This window comes from Miniopterus natalensis, chromosome 18 (genome assembly GCF_054644295.1).
Source record: "Miniopterus natalensis isolate mMinNat1 chromosome 18, mMinNat1.hap1, whole genome shotgun sequence".
Lineage (NCBI taxonomy): Eukaryota > Metazoa > Chordata > Mammalia > Chiroptera > Miniopteridae > Miniopterus > Miniopterus natalensis.
In genome coordinates, this window is record NC_142098.1 from 4,608,990 (window position 1) to 4,630,047 (window position 21,058).

Here is a 21,058-nt window from a genome sequence, read left to right on the forward strand (position 1 = left end):
AGCAAAAAATGTGAGGTATGCTGGTTAGTTGTGAACATACAACAATGGCCATTTTATTAGTCCCTAAGCCAAGAGCACTTGAACTTAGGATGTGTGAGATCATTTTTTAAGGTTCAGATTGACATCAGAAAAGCTCTTTTATTGACCTGAGCTGATAATGCCCAGCCCGGTTCTTACTGTGCACGCAGCACAGCGTAACAACGCGTCCTCTGAAGTTCACCCTTCCTCCCGCGTTAGTGAATATAAATGATCCCAGAATTAAAACTACTCCCATCAATCGCATGACCATTTGTCTATGTCAAGGTGAACTTAGAAGTATTTTCCCCAAAAGATCACTAACTATAAAAGAGAAAAATTAAAACAGTGAAATGTCATTCCCAACTCTCTCAGACGTTCTTCTTACGGAAATTGTTACAAGTGTTAATGAAGAAGCTTGCTTGTGCACATTCATCAGATAGTGGTTCTTATTTTGGGGCCAGAGTTTTAAAGCATTTCCTCTTCTCTTTCAGCTCTGTTGGCTTAGCAAAGGCAGCTCTAGAAGCAATCAATGGATTCAACCTCTTCGGCAACCAGGTGAACAAAACAGCTGCAGCAACAAACTTTGACTATTTTTAAAATTATGTGTTTAATTAATTTGGCCATTCATTAACCAAGTCATTCCTTATGATCAGAGAGTGTCTGAAATGTATGTAGCATAGACAGGCTTCCTTTTGAATATGATTTGCCAATTAAATTTTAGTTTCCTAACTGAAAAACATTGCTTAATTTTAAAAAATCTTTTGGTAAAAAATTCTCACTATCTTTGCTCAATAGCTTTCCCCTCAATTCTCCTGATGAGCTTTCACATGTTAAAATGTCTCTGGCATTATGTGCCGAGTATTTTCCATGCCTTTTTCCATGTTGGTTTCAATGCCATGTACATCAATGTATAGCTCTGTGGAGGGGAATTTGAGTAACATGTATAGCCAAATAATTGCCAGTTTTGATCCTAGCTTAACCCTCACCTGGCTGTGAATATGTCTAAATCTCATTTTCTTTGGAATGAAAGGGAAACCCTGAGGGTCGCTTTAAATTTTCATAAGATCTTTAACCAGTTTCTGCATGTAATCAAGTAACCATGGATTGAGCTGATGATGGAAGGGTAAAAATACAGGGTCCTTCTCTGGATCAAGAAGTAGGCTAATTTTCTTTAGCAATTTTTGTAAAGATTTCTAATATGGAAGGGCAAAGGGGACTACCAGCTGATATTATAATGAACCCTAAGCTCTTAAATGCTAAGTCAGCACAGATGCATTTGAGGAAGTTATACAGACATGCAAAATGTGACAGTTCCTGTCATGCAGTTATAACACTATGTACCTAAGTGTTGAGTGTAAGACAGTTTCTAGTGGTAGCACAGCTGTCTTCCCCTCCTTAAGGACACAACTCTCGTCTTCTCACTCCCACCTCCCCTGGAGGATGGACTCTGCTCACGTCCAGGATGGGAAGGGTGAAGAATGACACTGACAAGGAAGGACTGGGGAAAGGGGAGCAGCACCCCATTCTGGGTGCTCACTTGGCAACCCTAAATCACCCACTGCCCACACTTCCTCTCTCATGGAGATGTGGGGGTGAGAGCCTATGGGAAATCTTGAGTGTTAATATTATGCCCCCCTAGAGATTCTTGGTGCCTCTGGCACAGACCCCTTGGCTTATATCAACATTTCTCTCTTCCTGAAGAGTCTAGTACTCATGGATTCCACGTGTATCTTTTAATATTTTTATTTCCTTTTCACCCCTTCCTCACTGTTGATACATCATTTAAATATGTGTGTGTGTGTAAGATAGAGAAATAGAAGGGTAGGTAGGAAGGAAGGAAGGAGTAGGAGGGTAATATGGAATAAATAATGGCATTATAGCCTTCCTTACAACAGCCAAGAAAGATGAGAGCCACCTAAGTGTCCACTGATGGATGAATGGGTAAGGAAAATGCGGTGTGTGTACACACACACGTGCGCGCATACACCCACACACATGCATGCACACACGTGCACACACATGAATATTATTCAGTCATAAAAAAAGAATAACATCTTGACAACTACAACAACATGGATATACTTTGAGGGGATTATGGTAAATGAAGTAAGAGAAAAAAGACAAGTACTGTATGATCTCACTGATGTGTGGAAAGTAAATAAAACCAAACAAAACCCAAAAGCACCAAGGTGGTAGATACAGAGAACAGATTGGCCGGCCATTGCCAGAGGTGGGGGTGGGGGGTAAGCAAAATGGGTGAAGAGGGTCAAAGGTACAAGCATCCAGTTATAAAATAAATAGGTCATGGGGATGTGGTGTGTATTTACTAGAGCATAAGCCTGGAAACTCAGCTTGGGAGTGAAGTTGGAGCTGTTGGTCTTAAAGTGTGCTCTTCAGATGGAGTCAGGGTGTTATGGCAGCATCGTGATGATTCCAGGAAGTGGAAGATGAAATAAAATACCCAACATTCTTCAGATGTGCTGATGACATGTACTTATAAGACATTCTTTTATATTCCTGTCTTTAACTGGAGAAGTCACGATGCTGACACAGCTGAGGCCCAAATCTGAAAGGTGATGCCTAGAGAGATTGCTCATGTTTTGCAAAGTGTTCAAAGCAATGCAGACATACGACTTCCCTTTGAAATTTGCAGGCCTAAAATGAATGTGTCTAACCATTTAAAGTAGGTGATAATTAATTCCATATGTACATTCTTCTTGATGATGTTTTTAAGAATTTGCTTCTGAATACAAATAGCTGCCTATGGCCTTGGGTGATTTTTATCCTCAAGTAAATCTGGGCCATATGCCTAAAGCATGGTCTTTTTTTAAAAAAGATTTTTTATTGGTTTTAGAGGGAGAGGAAGGGAGAGGGAGAGAGAGCAAGAAACATCGATGTGAGACTGAAACATCGATTGGCTGCCTCTTTCACGCCCCCTACCGGGGACCGAGCCTGCAACCTGAGCATGCGCTCTCACCAGGAATGGAACTGGCAACCTTTTGGAGCACGGGACTATGCCCCGCCAACAGAAACACACCGTCCAGGGCCAGCATGGTCTGTTTTTTAAGAGGACAGCAAACAATAGTTAACTGGCCTTTGCTTCAGTGTTAAAATATGGTGATAGTATGAGATTATTTTTCTCTTGCACATATGTCTTAGAGGGTGACTTAGGAAGAGACCTGAACAAATAAGCCATTTATTTTTGGCCAGAAAATAGAAGTTGGCTGTTTATATTAATGGAATAATGGCAAGAATTGCCAAATTTGCCATTTCACTTCATTATTTATCAATTATCCTACTTAGATTGTGTCTTTAAATTTTAACTCAAGGCACACTGATGTGTCATGCAATTAACTTTATTATCAGCCTGAGACTGAAGGGTAAGTCCTATTATTTTGTCTATTAGCAGGCTCCTAACATCTCCTACCCACTCATTTCTGTGCTGTTTTTTCCTAACCCCCCTTCTTGCTCCCCAGATTCAGACCCTAGCTGTGGTCCTCACCTTTTCTGTGGCTTGGCCCAGGTTCCCTATTTTATTTTCCTCCTGTTTTCAGAGGTCTGTTACCATCACTGTTCTTTCACTGGAGCCCCTCGCTTGGTCCACAGTCGTGTGTTGTCACAGGCGGCCTTTTTGTGTTGTTTAATACTCATACGGTTCAGGACTATCACCTGGGTCAGCTCCTTGAGAACACAGGTCAAGTTCTGTCTCGTTTGTTTTCCTGAGAGCAGAGAACACATTTCTCTGCAGTGGCAGCTAACACACGAAGCTTGCTCAGCTTGGTTTTGTGAGCAGAGAGAAGTAGGAAGGGTCAGTCAGGCGTTAATCTGGTTGTTGAGAGACAGATGGCCTCTCTCACTCCATGTTCATTGACTTATTTGTCGGAGTTAAAAGAGATTTAAGAAATGGTGTTATGAATGAGAAGTCATTCTACTCTATGAGCTACTACTCATGCGTGGACATGGGTTAAGGGGGAAAATACGGACATTGAGTCTGATATGCAGACCTTGGGCCTGTGACTACTAGGCTTTGAATTTCAGTCTAAGCGATTGATCGATTTGAGGCATTTTAGTTTCAAGGTGAGAGCTGGGATGAGATTTAGAAGATTGTATTGAACCAACATGATTTTCATGATAGCTCTCGTCTTCCTTTCCTTGTGTGGTTTTCTGAGCATTCTCTTGTAATGGAAGCAGTCTTTGTTTTCTAATTTTGTTCTCTTTGATTTTCAAAATATTTAGCTCCTCAGTAAAAGAACAAAGCCATGTTTACTTACAGCCCTGCTCTTGAACACAGAAAGCACTAATGGCTAAAAAGTACATTTTTAAACTCTGTTAAACTTGGTTAGCAACCAATTAACATTTTGTGTTACAGTTGTGTTGTTTTTTTTGTGTTCAGTTTTTTGGTTCTTACTTGAAAGATATTTTTTGGGGGGAAGTTATATAACTTAGAGACTTCATTTTGAACTCTTGCTGTATTAAACTAAGATTTAGCACCCTTTTTCAGTAAAATGAGAACAATAATATGAAGCATAAAGCCCAGAGCCTGACACAGTGAATACTAGCTCACGTTATTTGCATTGTTATTACTTGAGAGTGTGCTGTCTTCATATTTTAATCAAGTTGTATTTATATCCGTAATTCTAGATTGTATCTGAATTTGTCTAGTTTTATCATATAATCAACATTCTTTATTAGGACTGTACATTGAGGTTTTATGAATCTGAGTTAGTTTTTGCATTATGCCTTGTCAAAAATGTTAGCTAAACTAGAATTTGTATTTTTATTAAACCAAATATCTTTAATTGATTAATTATCTTATAATCAACACATTTTGATTTATAAGAAAACTAAGGAGAAATGGGGAAAATAGAAAAATAACATTTTTTATGATTATAAATGAATATGTTTATTGCAAAATACTTGAGAAATACTGAATGTATTAAAGGGAAAGTTAAAATCTTTAGTGTTAGTTTTTTGTGTGAAATTTCTTTAGTCAAAATGCCCAGCTTTTTCCAAGTCCTTTTTCTCTTTGTCGTTCCAGGGCTGCTCTTGGTCAGTCATATTTGTGGATCTCGATGCTCATAATCGCAACAGGCAAACTCTGTGCTCACTGTTACCCAGAGAATCAAGATCTCATGTGAGATATCTTTATGATAAATTAATATGAGCTATCATTTATGATTTTTCTCTTTGATAACTTTTATATGCCCATAGTAGATTTTTGCAGATTTTTCTAGGGGTTATTTGTCACTCTATTTTTAGAAAGTACCCCAAATGGAATAATTTAATTATTTAAAAATAACTATTGTATAGAAGTAATGCAAGATCTTGATGAAAGAAAGTAAAACCGCCTGGCCAGTGTGGCTCAGTGGTTGAGCATTGACCTAGGATCCAGGAGATCGCGGTTCGATTCCTGGTGCACATTCCCCGGGTTTCGGGCTTGATTCCCAATGGGGGTGCACAGGAGGCAGCCGATCAATGACTCTCTCTCATCACTGATGTTTCTATCTCTCCCTCTCCCTCTCTCTTCCTCTCCCTGAAATCAATAAAGATATATATATATATTTTTTAATTTTTTAAAAAGTAAAACCCACAAATATGCAAATAGTAATAATCTCATTATTGCTCCACTTGGTTTTCATCTTAGGTGACACATTTGTGTTTATATGTTTCCGCATAGTTTGTATGCATATAAAATATTTTTACTTTACACAACTGGAAGAATGTTCTTCATAATGCTTGATAACCTGGTTCTATGAACAGAAGTGTTTGCATATCAATAAACGTTTCTAAGTATGAATTTTAATGGCTGCTAATTTACCTAAATGTTGGACATTTAGAATGTTTTGTGTTTTTCAGTATTATAAACAAATTGTTATGATAAACTAAGTTGAAATGACTAATTATTGGTGTTACATACTGCCTTAATTAAGATCTTCAAGTGTGAGTTCAGTTTTGAGCCTTGAAAATACTCATTAATGGGTAAAGTTTCATCTCCTCTGTGGTGCCCACTGCACCAGGCCACATAAATGTCTCTGTCCCTCAGGACAGTGCCACTCCCTGGCAGCTGGGCCCTGACTGACTTCTCCCTGGTTCTCCTCGGCTGTTCTGTTGATCATGCCGCTGTGGGCTCTTTCAGTCCCCTCTTCTTCTTGTCACCCCAGAACACAGATGCTGCCCTGCTCCCCTGCATCAGCTACCCTGCATTTGCTCTGGATGATGAAGCTCTGTTTAGCCAGACCCTTGACAAAGTGGTTAGAAAATTAAAAGGAAAATATGGATTTAAGCGTTTCTTGAGAGACGGGTATAGAACATCACTGGAAGATCCCAACAGACGCTACTACAAACCAGCTGAAATTAAGGTATCAAAAAATACCTCACATCAGGTAGCGTAACAAAGTGGTCAGAAGTGCCGACTGAGGGCTGACACCTTGGTTTTGAATTCTGGCTCTGCCACTTACTAGTTGTGGGCAAGTAAATTAATGTCTTCATATTTCGTATTATTTGGTCCTATTATTGAGGTTCTTACGGGTATTAAATGGGTTAATATATATGAAGTACTTAGAATGGTGCTCGGCACACAGTAAGCGCTTGGTAAGTGTTAGCTCTCATGACAGTGTGCTCATACCGGGCCTGCGATTCACTGGGTGAGCAGTGTGTCTGCTGCACTGTTAGTCCTTTGCCTGCCTGTTCCGACCACTTGTCTTATGTAATAGGAAATGCCATTTGTGGTCCAGCTTTCACTCATTAAGCAAACACTCTTCTTTTCTGTTTCACTTACACACTTCCCTTTGCAGTATAGTCCCCTAAATATTGAGTTCTAAAACATTTTATATTTCAGATACACATGCATACTACTTTATCTAGATTTATGCTAGCTGTTTATAAGCTGCCCAGGAAACTATAACGCCCCCCAAAAAGGTAAGCGTCATCCACATCGCTGAAGAGTAGCTTGACTGGGTAGAGTGGAAGGTGTAAGTGTGGCGTCACTTTGACTCACTGAAGGTAGGTAAGTCTCGTGAATCTCTAGGTAGATCTCTAGGCCAGGGTTTCTACTAATCTCCCTACAGTGTGCAGGACAGACCCTACAACAAAGGATCACTTGGCCCAAAATGCCAGGAGTACTGCGGTTGTGACCTCACCGTCGGTGTCCTCCTGCGCTTTGGACTGTTCCTCGAAGCCGTCCAGCTGACGCCCTTACTTCTTGCCCTAACCCTCTCCTCCACCCTTCCAGCTGTCCATCTAGCAGGTACCAGCAAGGAGCAAATCGGATCCTGCTCAGTGCTCACCAGCGGTTCCAGATCAAAGTCTCAGCCTCTCAGCATGACTCCCCAGCCCCTCCCTGGCCCACTGGCTGGGTTTCAGTGTTCACTGTTTCTTCCTCGCTTGTTCTAGAAACACTGCTTGGCTGTTGGTTTCTTTTATAAGCCCGGTGTTCCCTTGCCTCTGTGATTTGTGCTGTTGTGAAGCTCCCTTAGCTCACTCCCTGGAGAAACCTCTCATTTCTCATAAACCCTCTCTGACCCTGGGTGTTTTGTTCCCTGGGTTCTAACATACCAGGGACAGACATTTCAGAAGGCGCCAAACTGTCTCCTTCCTCGCCCGCCTCCCCGGTAGGCGGGGAGCCCTCGAGGGTAGGTGTACCACCTGGTCTTTGCAGCCCTCCTAGTTGATGCCGGGCATTGCTAGGTACTTAGGAAATGTTTATCAAATGAACGAAGACTGTGTGGTGGATTAAACAAATGAGCTCTTGAATAGTGAGTCCAGAAAATTAAAACAAAACAATGAAACTACTTATAAAATCAGTCCCATTTTGTTATTACTATAAATCATTTTGTATCCTAACTATGGTTGTTCTACTTAATATGTTGTTCTTACTAATGTGATTGTTCTAATTCGCTGTTTGTGAATTTAATTTTTTTTTTCTGTTTTAGCTCTTTGATGGCATTGAATGTGAATTTCCTATATTTTTCCTGTACATGATAATTGATGGTAAGTGAGCTTTTCTCCTGAAGCTCAGCTACAGGATGTGTTTGAAGAGGAGCCAGAATGAACTACAACCTCTTTCTGCTGCAGAACAGGCTGTGCCTCAGTGCCCTTTACCGCTCGGCATGTCACATGCTCTTCTGCTTTCCGACCAAATATTAAATAATTCAAAGAATAACTACTTGGAATTATTTTTAAAATGATACAACTATATTTTCATATTTACAAAGAAGAATTTTTTATGAGTAGAAACCATGAATACTATAATCTGTGACACTGTGAATACCTGTAACATTTACACTGAAGAACAGAGAAATTCCAATTAAAATTCAGTTTTCAATTCTAAATGCTAACATGACCTTCTAAAATGGATTTCCTGGAAATATATCACACACATTTTCATTACCTTTTTCAGTTTTATTTTTATCATTTACATAGAAAATTACCAAAATAGTATTACTGGGCCAGTAGGTTTTTATAAGGTGAGATTTCTGTGGGGCTTACTGGAATTTGTGTTTTATGTTTTAGGAGTTTTCAGGGGCAATTCTAAACAAGTAAAGGAATACCAGGATCTCCTGACTCCAGTACTTCATCAGACCACAGAAGGTAGAGTTGGATTGTTTGTTCATGAAATTCTTCTGAAATATTGCCTTAATGTCCCATCGAAATGTATAAATGTTTCCTTTTAAACAGAGCAGTTCTCATAAAATTGAAAAAATGAGTGGGGCCTTGAGTGAATTAGAAAGCATAATCTATGAATTTGTTGTAATAAATGTGTTTTTATGAAAGTTCATTTGGCAAGAGAAGGATGGGGATGGGTTTAGGTGGTTGTAGCTAGAGTGATTGCAAAGTGGTTCACCAGGTGGGCAGCGGTTCTTCATCTTTTACCTGCTGTAGCTCCTGTACTGTATGTGTTGTGACAGTAATATGAAGTGACTGACAGAAATGCCGCATTCAGGTGAGTGCTGCCCCTCCAGAGCGCCACCTGGAGGCTCTGCCCTAGCCTGAGATGATGCCATTTGCTGTGTGGTGCTAAAACCCATCCGCTGAAGATGGGTTCAGTATTTTAGAAATGGTTAAGAGGCCCATTCTTATGAGTAGTGTGTTGGTTTCAGTTAAACCCCAGTAGACCCCATAAAAGAACATAACTGATTTTTGTGTGTGAGTACAAAACTAATTCTTGAAGGAATTTCAAAGGAGAAGTTCCAGATATCTTTGGTGTTTGAAACCATTTGCAAGATAAAACTATATATAATATCCTGAATGAACAGCTTTGAAAACATATTTATCTGGAAGTTAAAAATTGTTAGATGTTGGTAAAAAACAGATGGTCTGGTAGACATGCTGCACAAACAGGCAGTGACAGCCCAGAGCCCCCCCTGTCTCACATGAAGTTTGTGGTGTTCCTGTAGGGTTTTCCCAAGTGCCCTAGAGTCAGCATTTCCCACTATGTGCTCACCCTCTAAAATACTCATAACATTAAAGTAGTGAAATGTTTATGGATAAACATTGGATTCCAAATTTATATTATGTCTTTATGCTCCAAAGAATCATTGTCCACTATGAGAAATAACATAATGATGTTGTGATGCTGTCATATCTGAAACCCGTGAGTCGGATCAATAGTGGTCTGTTGTGACTCGTGGTGTGTTGTGGTGGCTACGAGAACCACCCTATAGGCTTCATCATGACCAGAGTGGGGTCCGAAATGTTCTCTGTGTATTCAGATATTTTTGTTGGTTTTAGACACAAATATCACTATTGGTTGATACATGAAGAAGGAATTTAGGGAAACTGTGTGATTTTATCAGGAACCTTAAGTTTCCTGTGGGCTGATAGCAAAACTCTCAGAATGTTGTCTCCCCTTTATATCATGCACAGAGTCTAGTCTTTAAATAATAACCTTTTGTTTCTACTAAGGAACATTTTAAAACGGGTTGGTCACAGGGGAAGATGGATTTTTTATCTTCAAAGGTATTGAATGGTAGACATTGGGTTTAATGTTGAAAATGGGGATTTCTTTGCTGTAAGCAGGGGCTCAGGGTTGTAAGTCTTCTTTTAAGATCACCCAGTATCCCATTTGTAAAGCTTCCCCAGGCTAATCCTTCTAAATACAGCTTCTCCTGTGTCTCTAAATATTTGCCTACAGTGTTTGTTGGTTCAATTAAAGGTGCGAGCATGCAGCATTGTTAAAAAAGATTATGTGGGCATTGCTAGCTGGAGCATAACTTACGCCATCTAGTTAGGGTTCTGGAGTCAGGCTTCTGCCACGTTTTTACCGGCAGATTCTGAAAGGAGCCCCCATACCCCGTTTCCTATAGCCCGTCAAACCCCTTACTTCCTATATACCTCTTGTCTCTCTCTGCTTTCCATTCATAGCCGTTTCTTGAAGGGAGACTTTGGGGAGGACACTGATTGGCTGTATTTTCAATATTTACTTTTACACTCCATAGGTTACCCTGTCATACCAAAGTACTATTTTGTGCCAGCTGATTTCGTAGAACATGAAAAAAGAAACCCTGGTAGTCAAAAGCGGTTTCCTAGCAACTGTGGCCGTGATGGAAAGCTGTTTCTTTGGGGACAAGCCCTTTATATCATCGCAAAACTTCTGAGTAAGTGGAGAAATTTGGGAACATTTTCCCCCCTTGTTATCAAGCCCTCAAAAGTAAGTATGCCTTTGCTGACATTTTCTTGGATTTTGGCACTGTTCATGCTGGTGAGAGGTCTTCGGGGAGTTTCTTCGTATGTAAAGGTATAAAAATGTGTCTGTTTCATTGGATGATTATGGACAGTTTCTGGGAAGACAGTCAAATAAGTGTGGGTTCCACTACGATCATTTAGGGGCTGCCTTCAGCTTCTTGGATGGGTTTCTAGAAGAGGTTATCAGAGCTTTGATTTACTGTCATATCATATACTACACTCCAGTTTAATGTAATGGTCATCTTTGGTCATAGCCTTAGCAAACCACTTGCCAAAAGGAACTGGTTATCTCAGTGCCCTCTTCTTCCCGTGATGACACATATGCAACTGCTCAGGTAGCCAGGTGCTTCATGGGACCATTATCCATAATTCCTTGAGAGCTGTTGTTCAGCTACTTCAGAAACTCCGGCTGAAAAGAACTGCTCTGGGCACGTGGAAATGGAGGCTAATTTAATGAATACAAAGCAGCCTTATGCGTCTTCCTGCACATTCCTTGCTAGAATTTCAAATGTTACTCGCATTTGCATCAAAAAAGCTATCCTGGTCGAGTAGAATTCCGTCCTGGCTGGAGGCTTACTAAGTGGGCTGACCCTCCTCCTGCCCCTGCCCTGAAAGCCCCTGGCTGAAGCACTGAATTGTTACTGCTGTTCCTGGTATCACTGCAGAAATGCCAGGCTTACTTGTGCTGCTGGGAGAATCATCTTCCCTTTCTTTTTGTGCATTTCATTAGGGAGAATATTCCAGTGTCTGTCCATTAGGGAGAATATTCCAGTGTCTGTCCATTAGGGAGAATATTCCAGTGTCTGTCCATTAGGGAGAATATTCCTGTATCTCCCCATTAGGGAGAATATTCCAGTGTCTGTCCATTAGCGAGAATATTCCTGTATCTCCCCATTAGGGAGAATATTCCAGTGTCTGTCCATTAGCAAGAATATTCCTGTATCTCCCCATTAGGGAGAATATTCCAGTGTCTGTCCATTAGGGAGAATATTCCAGTGTCTGTCCATTAAGGAGAATATTCCAGTGTCTCCCGATTAGGGACACTATTTCAGTATCTCCCCATTACGGGTGAATATTCCAGTATCTGTCCATAAGTGAGAATATTTCAGTATCTGTTCATTAGGGAGAATGTTTCAGTATCTCCCCATTAGGGAGAATATTCCAGTATCTCTCCTTTAGGGGAGATAGAAAGAATGTCCCAAGCATCACACAAATAATATATAACAGCAAATATAAGCTAACCAAAGAAGAGAGAATTAAGTTAATACTGTTTTCAATTTTCTTGTTTCTTAATGTATTTCTAGGTCTCCATATAAAGTCAATGGTAATTTAAGAACATGTAGAAAAATATTCTGCCATTAAATGGGCAGCTTTTGAAAAGGAGCTCATATTATTTATACAGATTTTGCTTTTATATTTTCCAAAAGAAAAAATACATCCTTGATTTAGTTTTCTTAGCATCAAGCCCATGTGGTAAAGTTATCTGTGGTTAGAATGTTTTTTTCTCTCTCTAGCACGAATACAAAGAAGCCTTATTGATACTTACAGCCAATACAGATATATTTCAGTAGAGGAGTTGTTAACTTATGTAAGGACAAGAATTTTAACTTCAGACTCATAAACTTCCACTAAGCTTGGAAATTACAAATGAGCCTGATGAAATTCTTCTGTGAGTCTGAGGCTAAAAGGTGGTCCCTGGAGAGGGATGTGAGACCTAAACCTCCCTCTTGCTTTTGCTGCGTATCCAGTGTGAGGGTGACACGGCTGGAAAGAGTGCTGTTTGAGCACAGCCTCTTTGTGGAACAGAGGGCTAATGAATTGGGAATGCAGAATTGACCATGCTCTATATAAGCAAATTGAACTTAAAAAAATTGAAAACAGTTTCAGTCAGTAAAATAGCATTGGGCCTTCCTCATGCCGAAATCAGTGTACTGATTGTAGACAGACTTTGAATATAAATAGCATTTTGTTATGTTAAGACCGGAGTAAACAGAAATAGTCCAGGTCATGCTTTCATCTCTGTTTCATGATCAAAAAGACTTCAAGGAAGAGTCCATTTCTCTTTTCTCTGCTGAGCTTCTAAAGAGGCAGCAGAGAACATGCCGAAGGTGTGTTGTAAACTATGAGGCCACGTAGGTCTCACTTCATGAAAGGAAGGGGGCCCCCCATGCACGAGCCTCTGACCCAGGAGCGTGCCACTTGCTTAATGAGGTCTCACAAGATTGAATCCTTTAGTTGGTCTGAACTATTGTGCACTTTCCCTAAGAGACACCAAGCTTCTCTGGATGTTACTAAGATTCCAGACACCCCCCACATTTATGAACAAAGTCTCATTTATGCATTAAAGGAGCCTCAGTTGGGTATTTGTTTGATAGTATTTTGTGGGCAGTTAGTTGGAGTTACATGAAAATAATAGAACAGTAAACCTTTTACAATATTCTGTAATAGTCTATGACTTTCACTAATTCAGGCGAGCTTGTATCCAGTGGAACCTAGTAAGAATATCATGCTCTATGTGTGCCTTAGTGAGTAATTCCTCAACGAAAACCATCAGAGCAAAAAGACTCAATATGCTGTTTCCTGGCCCAAGGCCTCACCTACCCACTCTGTTCTCAGAAGATAGTTCATTATTATAGCAGTTTTTTTCTTTAGAAAACATAGGCTTTGAGAAAAAGTGTTTGCTATATTAACATAGGTAAATAAATTTTAGACATGTTTATTTTAAACCAGATAAGGCATATTTTAAGATACAACATTGGCTTGTTTTAGAATAAAATGATCATTCACTATACCTTCAATTGTTAAATATGGAGGTTTAGAAACTGGCCATGTATGAGGTGACCAGTCTGTAGAAAGCAGTGACCACATGCCCTTCCCGTGCATGAGGATGTAAGAAGCAGAGGTCTTCTTGGCCTGTTGACTTCAAATGCAGCTGGTTTCTTACTCACTTTGCTGTTGACCAGTTAAAGGTAAAATGACCTGATGTCTACATTGTGGTTGCTAAGAGATTTCCCAGCCAGTAGACTTCAGAAAACTTCAAGCAGAAAGACATAAATTTCTGAGCACTTTTACCTTTCCATAGTGTCCCTGTGATGCCAGCGACCTGAAGTGGGACCCTGTGCAGCAGGCCCTGCAGACACCATGGGAGCACATGTAATACAGTGCCTCATCCTGGAAGACTTCTCCCTTTCCCTAACTATATAAATGACTGACTTTCTTAAAACTAAAATTTTTAGTTGAATTGATACTAAGGCTAGCAAACTTGTATAAAAATGTATGATCCCACCCTCAAATATGTTAGTCAAGCTGAATATGAAAGCGGTGGGTCCTGGAATCTCAGAGAATAACACCTGCCATAAAGTGCGCCACAGTCTGTGTTCTGCCCTCTATAAGTCTCATCCTGAGCAATCCTCCTGACTCCTCTGTGAAATGACTACTACAGGTCAAGACTGAGGCTCAGACGAACTTAGCAACCCCCCGAGGTCACATCCCGAGACTGACAGGGACTTTATTGATTTAGGAATCTGCAGGGTGACTGTGTCACCTGGAACCTTTATGGCATTAAATATGCTCATTAAACATAAACATTTTGCTAACTTAGTAAGATACCACTTTGTATCCCATTTTCATTTACATGCTGATTATTAGAAAACGTATTTCTTAGTCATTTCTCTGTCCTCTGTAAAGTGTCTAGTTAATTTGCTTTGCCTGTTAACCTTGGTTTTATGGTTTTCCTTTTCAGTCTGCAAGGATATTTTATGTATTAGGTGTACTAAACCTCTCTGGTGTTTTCCTGGTTTACCTTTAAACTTTGCTTGTGCTGGTTTTTGATGAATAAAATTTAAAATCTTAAATATTAAGAGCTATCATTTTCTATTTTATTTTTACCATGAAATTTAACATTTAATCTTAGAAGTTCATCCCTGTTAATCAGTTGAGTTAAAAACATATAAATATATGTAAATTTGAAATTTGGGGGTATGATGTATGAGGTTGGGGATCTACCTTTTGTTTTTCTCCCAAAGCGCATTTCTTTTTTATTTAAAAATTTTTCAGTAACATTTGACATTCAATATTATTTCATGTTAGTTTCAGGTGTACAGCATAGCAGTTAGACATTTATATAAATTATGAAGTGATCCTCCGATAAGTCTAGTGCCCACTTGGCAGCACTTTATACCCCTGTGGCCTCCGTAGCTCATTTCTTAATACACGTGTTACTAACATCTGCCACTGCAGCTGAGAATCAATTGGCTTAGAAGCATATCTCCTTACCCTGTGAAGTATTTGCTGAGCCATTTCAGTGGGTCCTATGTAATTTTGCTGTCATGATAAAAAAAAATTTACTTGCTCTGTTAAATGTTTTTTAAATTGCCATTTCTTAAAGAAACAAAAATCCTTCTTAATATGTTCTTTTTACCCTCAACAATTATTGTTTGAGCTAAACTCAGGGTATATTTTATAAACCTTCCTGTGCATAAAAAATGCAAGTATTAATGACCTAATGTGTAATTTAAATCTGGATTTAAAAGTAGCTGTTGTTTTTATAGACATGCTTCACTCTGTGAGGGGTGGTCTGTGTGGGGAAATGCAGAAAGCCCTCTTTGGATTCTGTGGCTGATTGGGTGTAAGTTCTTGTCCCTCTTCCCCCCATAGCCAGTGCACGGAACTGAACTGGCACAGCCAGGAGCTTGGGTTTGCTTCCAGAATGATAAAATCAATGCAGTGAGAAAAATCTATTAACTGGACCTTTTAAGGTATTAGTCACTTTTACCATTTTGGAAATGAAAGCAATGATTATAGCAATTAATGTTTCCAAATCTGTTAACCCACCAGCTTATTATTTTGTTTATTAAGTCTTTTGAGGACCTCCTATATGCCAGGTGGGGAATAGCCCTGCGTCAGAAGCAGACAGCCCGGAGGGTTACACGTGAGCACATCAAGCCAAATCTACAGCTGCAGCACAAAGAAATGAAAAAACCTGCAGAAATAAGCTTTTTCAAAAGACTGGGTTAACTCTTTTATTCTTGTCAATTTTAATAGATTAGCATTTATGCTTCTAAGGATATAAGATGTCTTAATTTATCTGTTGTCATTTATAATTAACAAAATAATAAAGATAGAATTTCATTTCTGTGACCTGACAGTGAAACATTAATTATGTAAAATGCTGTTGGTCGTGGAAATCTTTCCACATCCCAGTGATCAGACAAATGAGATAGGGAAATCATTGCTGCTATTTAGAATATCACAACGCTGCATGATGAGCTAAACTGACATTAGTGAATTGAAACGATAGATCGATATTTGCTATAATGAGGCCTATATTGGTTCGGTTTAAATTTTGCAGAGGTATATTTTTTTCAGAGTGAAAAAAGAATGTTCTGTAACATGCTCCCTGGTCCAGGAAACGATAACCTATTAGTCTAAGTTGTTTGTTTATTGTCTCCCCCTTGTGTCTTCTCTGCCCTGTTGTATAGAATGTCATTGTTCTTAAAGGGCCAGGTCAGTGTGTGGTTAAGAGCCCGCCGGACTCTGGGGGAGCCTGCCTGTGTCTGAAGCTGAGCTCGGTCACTTACCAGCATGTGTGCAAGTCTCTTAACCACGCAGTGCCTCCGTTTCCTCACCTGTGAAAAGACGAGGTGTCTTGAGGATTAGTGAATTAGTACACATTGCTGTGGCTGCTGTCGCAGAGGCAGCGGTGGCAGTGGCATTCTCTGTGGCTGCTTCCTTTCCCTTGTTACTCTGTTATTACTGTCACTTTTACTATTAAAGACATCTCCCAAGAGTTTGTAGAAACACCGGGGGTGATTCTGTCTAATGGACAACATTGCGCATGTGCCTTGAAGTTACCCCGGAAAAGAGGTGTCATGAGAGCCCTCCCCAAGCTGCAAAGAAATTTACAAGCATTTTTGTGGCATACCCCACCCCTGTTTTCCAGAATTGTTCACTGCCTAAAAGTGGTACCTAAAAAGCTAAGGAAACGAGGTGTAATTCTTTTTTTAAAGTAAATATTAAATACAGGTGAATGTATACAAAAAGCATGGTGCCATTTTCACATGATTAGTATGAACTGAAGATCAGGTGTGAAACAAGCACAGTTTCATAGCTTACCTGCAGTAGAAATGAAGTGTGCTGACTCTCAGGAGAAGTGGGGGTCTTTATTTATTTATTTTTTATATTATTCAGTTACCTTTCCCATGTCTGAGCATAAACTGAGATAACTTTACAGATATGCAATTGCTCTTTATACGTTTGCATAGATTCTGCCAACTTGTACTGGAGCAAGGCAATGCAGGTTACATTAGAGATTATCCCAGCAGCCTCGGGTGCTGATGGGCCTCTGAGGTGTGTGAGAGCAGAAGACAGCAGAGAACCACTGGCCTAGCGCCTTCGTCCCACCCTATCCTCCCAGACACTGAATTGCCTTCCTTGTTACATCCTTGGATTTGATCCTAAGTTGCCACAAGGAATCACCTCATGGAAAGGGCTCTGCTGTCTGAAGTACAACAGTCGTTGAAGTCACTGCCCTGGTGCTGGCCAGTGCCCCAGAAAAACCTTCCCACCTTAGAGATCTCTCAGAACTTAGCATCAGGAAACACTTTGTTTCCCTTTATGAACTGGTTTCCTTCCTTGCAAATGCAAGGACATTATTTTTAGAACAGCTTCTTTGAGGTATAATGTACATACCATACATTTTACCTAAAATTTACAATTCAGTGGTTTTTAGTATATTCAGAGAGTTGTGCAGCCATCACCACCATCAATTCTAGAATATTTTTATCACCCCCCAAAACCTCATACCCTTTGTGGTCACTACCCTTCACCCCCTAATCACTTCACTCTTCCCCTGAGCACTGGACAATCATTAATCTATTTTGTTTCTATAGATTTTCCTGTAATGATATTTCATCTCCCTCACATCATGCATTGTGTGGCCTTCTGTGACTGGCCCTTTTCATTTAGTTTGTTTTTGAGGTCCATCAGTGCTTCATTCCTTTTTATGGCAGAATAACTTTCCATTGTGTGTACAGACCACAGTTGATTTACCCATTCATCTGATGATGGACACTTGGGCTGTTTCCCCTTTTTTGCTGTTATGAATAATGCTGCTATTAACTTTCATGTACAATTTACTGTTTGACATAGGTTTTCATTTCTCTTGGGTATATACCTAGGGCTGAAATTGCTGTGTCTATAGTAACTCTGTGTTTAACATTTTGAGCAATTCCAAGCTATTTTCCAAAGTGGCTGTGTCATTCTGCATTCTCACCAGCAATGTATGAGGACTGTGGTTTCTCTACATCCTTTCCAACTCCTGTTCTTGTCTATTATTTTATCATAGCCATCCGAACAGGTGTGAAGTGGTATCTCATTGTGGTTTTGATAAGCATTTCCCAAATGACTAGTACTGTTGAGCATCTTTTCATGTGCTTATTGGTAATTTCTAGATCTTCTTTGGAGAAATAAGCTATTCAGATATGGTGGCCATTTTTAAATTGGGTTGTCTTTTTATTATTGAGTTGTAAGAGTTCTTTATATATTCAAGATACAAGTCCCTTACAAGATATATGACTTGCAAATATTTTCTCCTATTCTGTGAGCCATCATTTCACTTTTTGATAGTGTCCTTTGAGGCACAAAGGTTATAATTTTGACAAAATCCAATGTATCTCATTTTTTTCTTTTGTCACTTAATGTTTTGATGTTGTAGTATTGTCTGATTCAAAATCACAAAGATTTACTCCTGTTGGTAGAGTGTTCCATGAAGGTCTATAGGTTTTGTTGGTTTATGGTGTACAGATGCGTTTTGGGTAACGTCCTTTCTGTTCTTTTCAGCTGATGAATTAATCAGTCCTAACGACATTGATCCTGTCCAGCGCTATGTCCCAACGCAGAACCAACGTAACGTGAGCATGAGGTTTTCCAACCAGGTAAAGAGATCATTTTTTTCTTAACTTGGACTCATGCAAAGACATTTAAAGTTTAATTGAGGAAGAAATTTTATTCTGAATGGCAAGACTTCTCCCTCTTCCAGTTAGTTAAGATTTACTTGTTTACTTGCACTTTAATTTTAAAAATTACTTGTGGTAAAGGGCCACCTGTGAATGAGGAAGTGTGAGTCAGACGTGTCCAACAAGATGTCTTCCAGGCAAACATTGTCCTCTCCACAGTGGTTATGTGTAAGGTGTCAGGTGTGTTTGAGAAGATGCATATGTGTGGGGACGGGTGGATGAGACGGACTATTATTGAAGGGCGTGGGTCCCACAGAAGGCCCTGTGCTTCCCTGCGACGGGACTGCTTAACTAACGGAGTTGTTCTTGGTACTTTGTGACATGCTGGGTGAAGAAATAATTTTTTTACATTTATTCCTGTGGATTCAGACTGTTGTGTCAACAAAATAAATGTTTGTGGAATTAGCAAGATTGAATGTTAACTTGAGCAAACCCTCAAGTATTAAATGATACAAGTAATGAAGACTATTAAAATGAAAATGTTGTAGACTATGGAAACTGCCCGAGGAGAAAGGGACTGAACCTGAGTGTGTGCCTGGGACTCTAAGCAGTTAACGTTTATTTACTAAGAAGAGCAAGATCAGCACTTACAGAAGATATGCTTACAAAACGTAAATGCTCCTTTTATTTTTAAAAACATGCATATACATCACACACACACTGGTTTTAATGAAATTAAGGGAGAGCCAGCCAGGTCCATTAGGTTCTGTCACACTATTTCTCTGATTCTTTTGATGGTCTTCCAACAAAACTTGTGATTACTCTGAGTGGCTTATAGATATGAAGCTATTTGGGAAACTTTTAAATGTTGAGACTTTCTCAGGAATACAAAATCCCTCTGTTAATGCATGGTAGAACATTTTCCCTGGCCCGTTGGCCCTATTCCAGGGGGACTTGCCTCCGCTTAGTTACCTCCCGTGTCTGGGCAGGGCAAGCCCCCTTGCCTGGGCGTGGGGGTTCAGGTGGGGAGGAGGGGTGCTTGGGGAAGGGAGGACACAAGAGTCCAGCCAGCAGGTAGCACCGCGCCAGTGGATGTGTGGGGGGGTTTGACTCTGAGACCATGGTTCAAGAAGGTTGACCACCTTGTTGTCTTGAAGGAAGAGCACAGAACTGGCGGACATTCGGGTGCTGGTCTTCAGCCTGCAGGGCTCGCACGCAGTGCCAGCTGGGCACGGTCTCCAGCCATGTCTGCTGTGTAGTTCACTAATCTGTAAAATCATTGTTCTGGTTTGATTTGTAAATCTTGTTAGCACTTCTGTTGCTGGCTTCCATGATCTAGCTTACTGGTAACCTCGGAGTGACTGCAGTGGGTGGTGTAGCCAGAGCCAGACTGCTGGGAGTGAAAGAGAGATTAAGTGATGGGGACTATGCTCACAAGTTGTCTGCTGCTACAAAAGGTCACCAGCCTCTCCCAATTCAGTCGGCATCTGCAGCACTCCTACAACATGGACTCTTCCCTGTGTCCCTTGTTCACTCTTATTTCAGAGGTGCTCACAGTTTTTAAAGGTTACTAATCTTAGGTGATTTAAGGAAATTTTGCATGAGGGTCAGTTTTATTTGGTTCACTTCATTCTAATGCTCTCAAATAGTTTAACCAATTTGAAACAATTTCTACTTATGGGATAAAAAACCACAACTGAACTATTAGCTTGGCAAAGAAAGAAAGTATTTGCATGGGACCGAAGAGCCAGATTTATCTACAAATTTGAGTACTGACCAGAAGTCCTTATGACTGTTATAACAAGGCAGATGAAATAGTCAAGGAATTAAAAATGCTTCTGAAAGCCTTGCCCTCGTAAGCCACAGCTGCACAGAGGCTCTCCTCAGGTAATGCTATCTTCAGTCTTTAAGGAAAACGAGCCTCCTAACAATATTTATACCAGAGCCAATGAAAATTAAGTGCCTTGATCAGAAATGTCCAGGACTGAGGAAAGTTAAATTGGAAGTTAAAAAAATGAGCTTAATAATAGCATCATTCCAATTAACCCACTGAACTCATTAAAATGAAAAGTTCCAATAACAGGCGTGAGAGATAATGAAATATTTCATCTACAAGAGGGGGTCTTCTTAGAGTCACGGTTGAAACGTAAACAAGGAAGAGGAAGAAAGCCAGGTTTATGGTCCAGAATAAAGACATACGAATATTATGATCTAGTATCGTTTTAACAAATCCACCGCAGGTCTCAGTTCAGGCCCCTGCTTCGGTCCAACTCACTGAGCCCATCTATATTCCTGGTGTTTTACTCTGAGAAAAAAAAATCATATTTATTCATAAATAAAGGTAACTTACCTGGGACCTCCCAGCTTCCTTTTTTTCTTATTTTGAATCTATTCATGTTTTT

At 39.9% G+C, this 21,058-nt stretch overlaps 1 protein-coding gene across 3 annotated transcripts in view; it reads left to right on the top strand.

Moving 5' to 3' along the window:
- The window catches only part of PHKB (phosphorylase kinase regulatory subunit beta), a 102,855-nt gene that overhangs the window by 44,251 nt on the left and 37,546 nt on the right, over positions 1-21,058 (top strand). For all 3 annotated transcript variants that reach the window (XM_087827049.1, XM_087827047.1, XM_087827048.1), the window contains 7 exons: positions 510-573; positions 5,057-5,152; positions 6,180-6,377; positions 7,950-8,007; positions 8,530-8,607; positions 10,455-10,613; positions 18,541-18,635. In XM_087827049.1, coding sequence (XP_087683175.1) covers positions 510-573; positions 5,057-5,152; positions 6,180-6,377; positions 7,950-8,007; positions 8,530-8,607; positions 10,455-10,613; positions 18,541-18,635 — 748 coding nt within the window. The remainder of the gene's footprint in view (positions 1-509; positions 574-5,056; positions 5,153-6,179; positions 6,378-7,949; positions 8,008-8,529; positions 8,608-10,454; positions 10,614-18,540; positions 18,636-21,058) is intronic.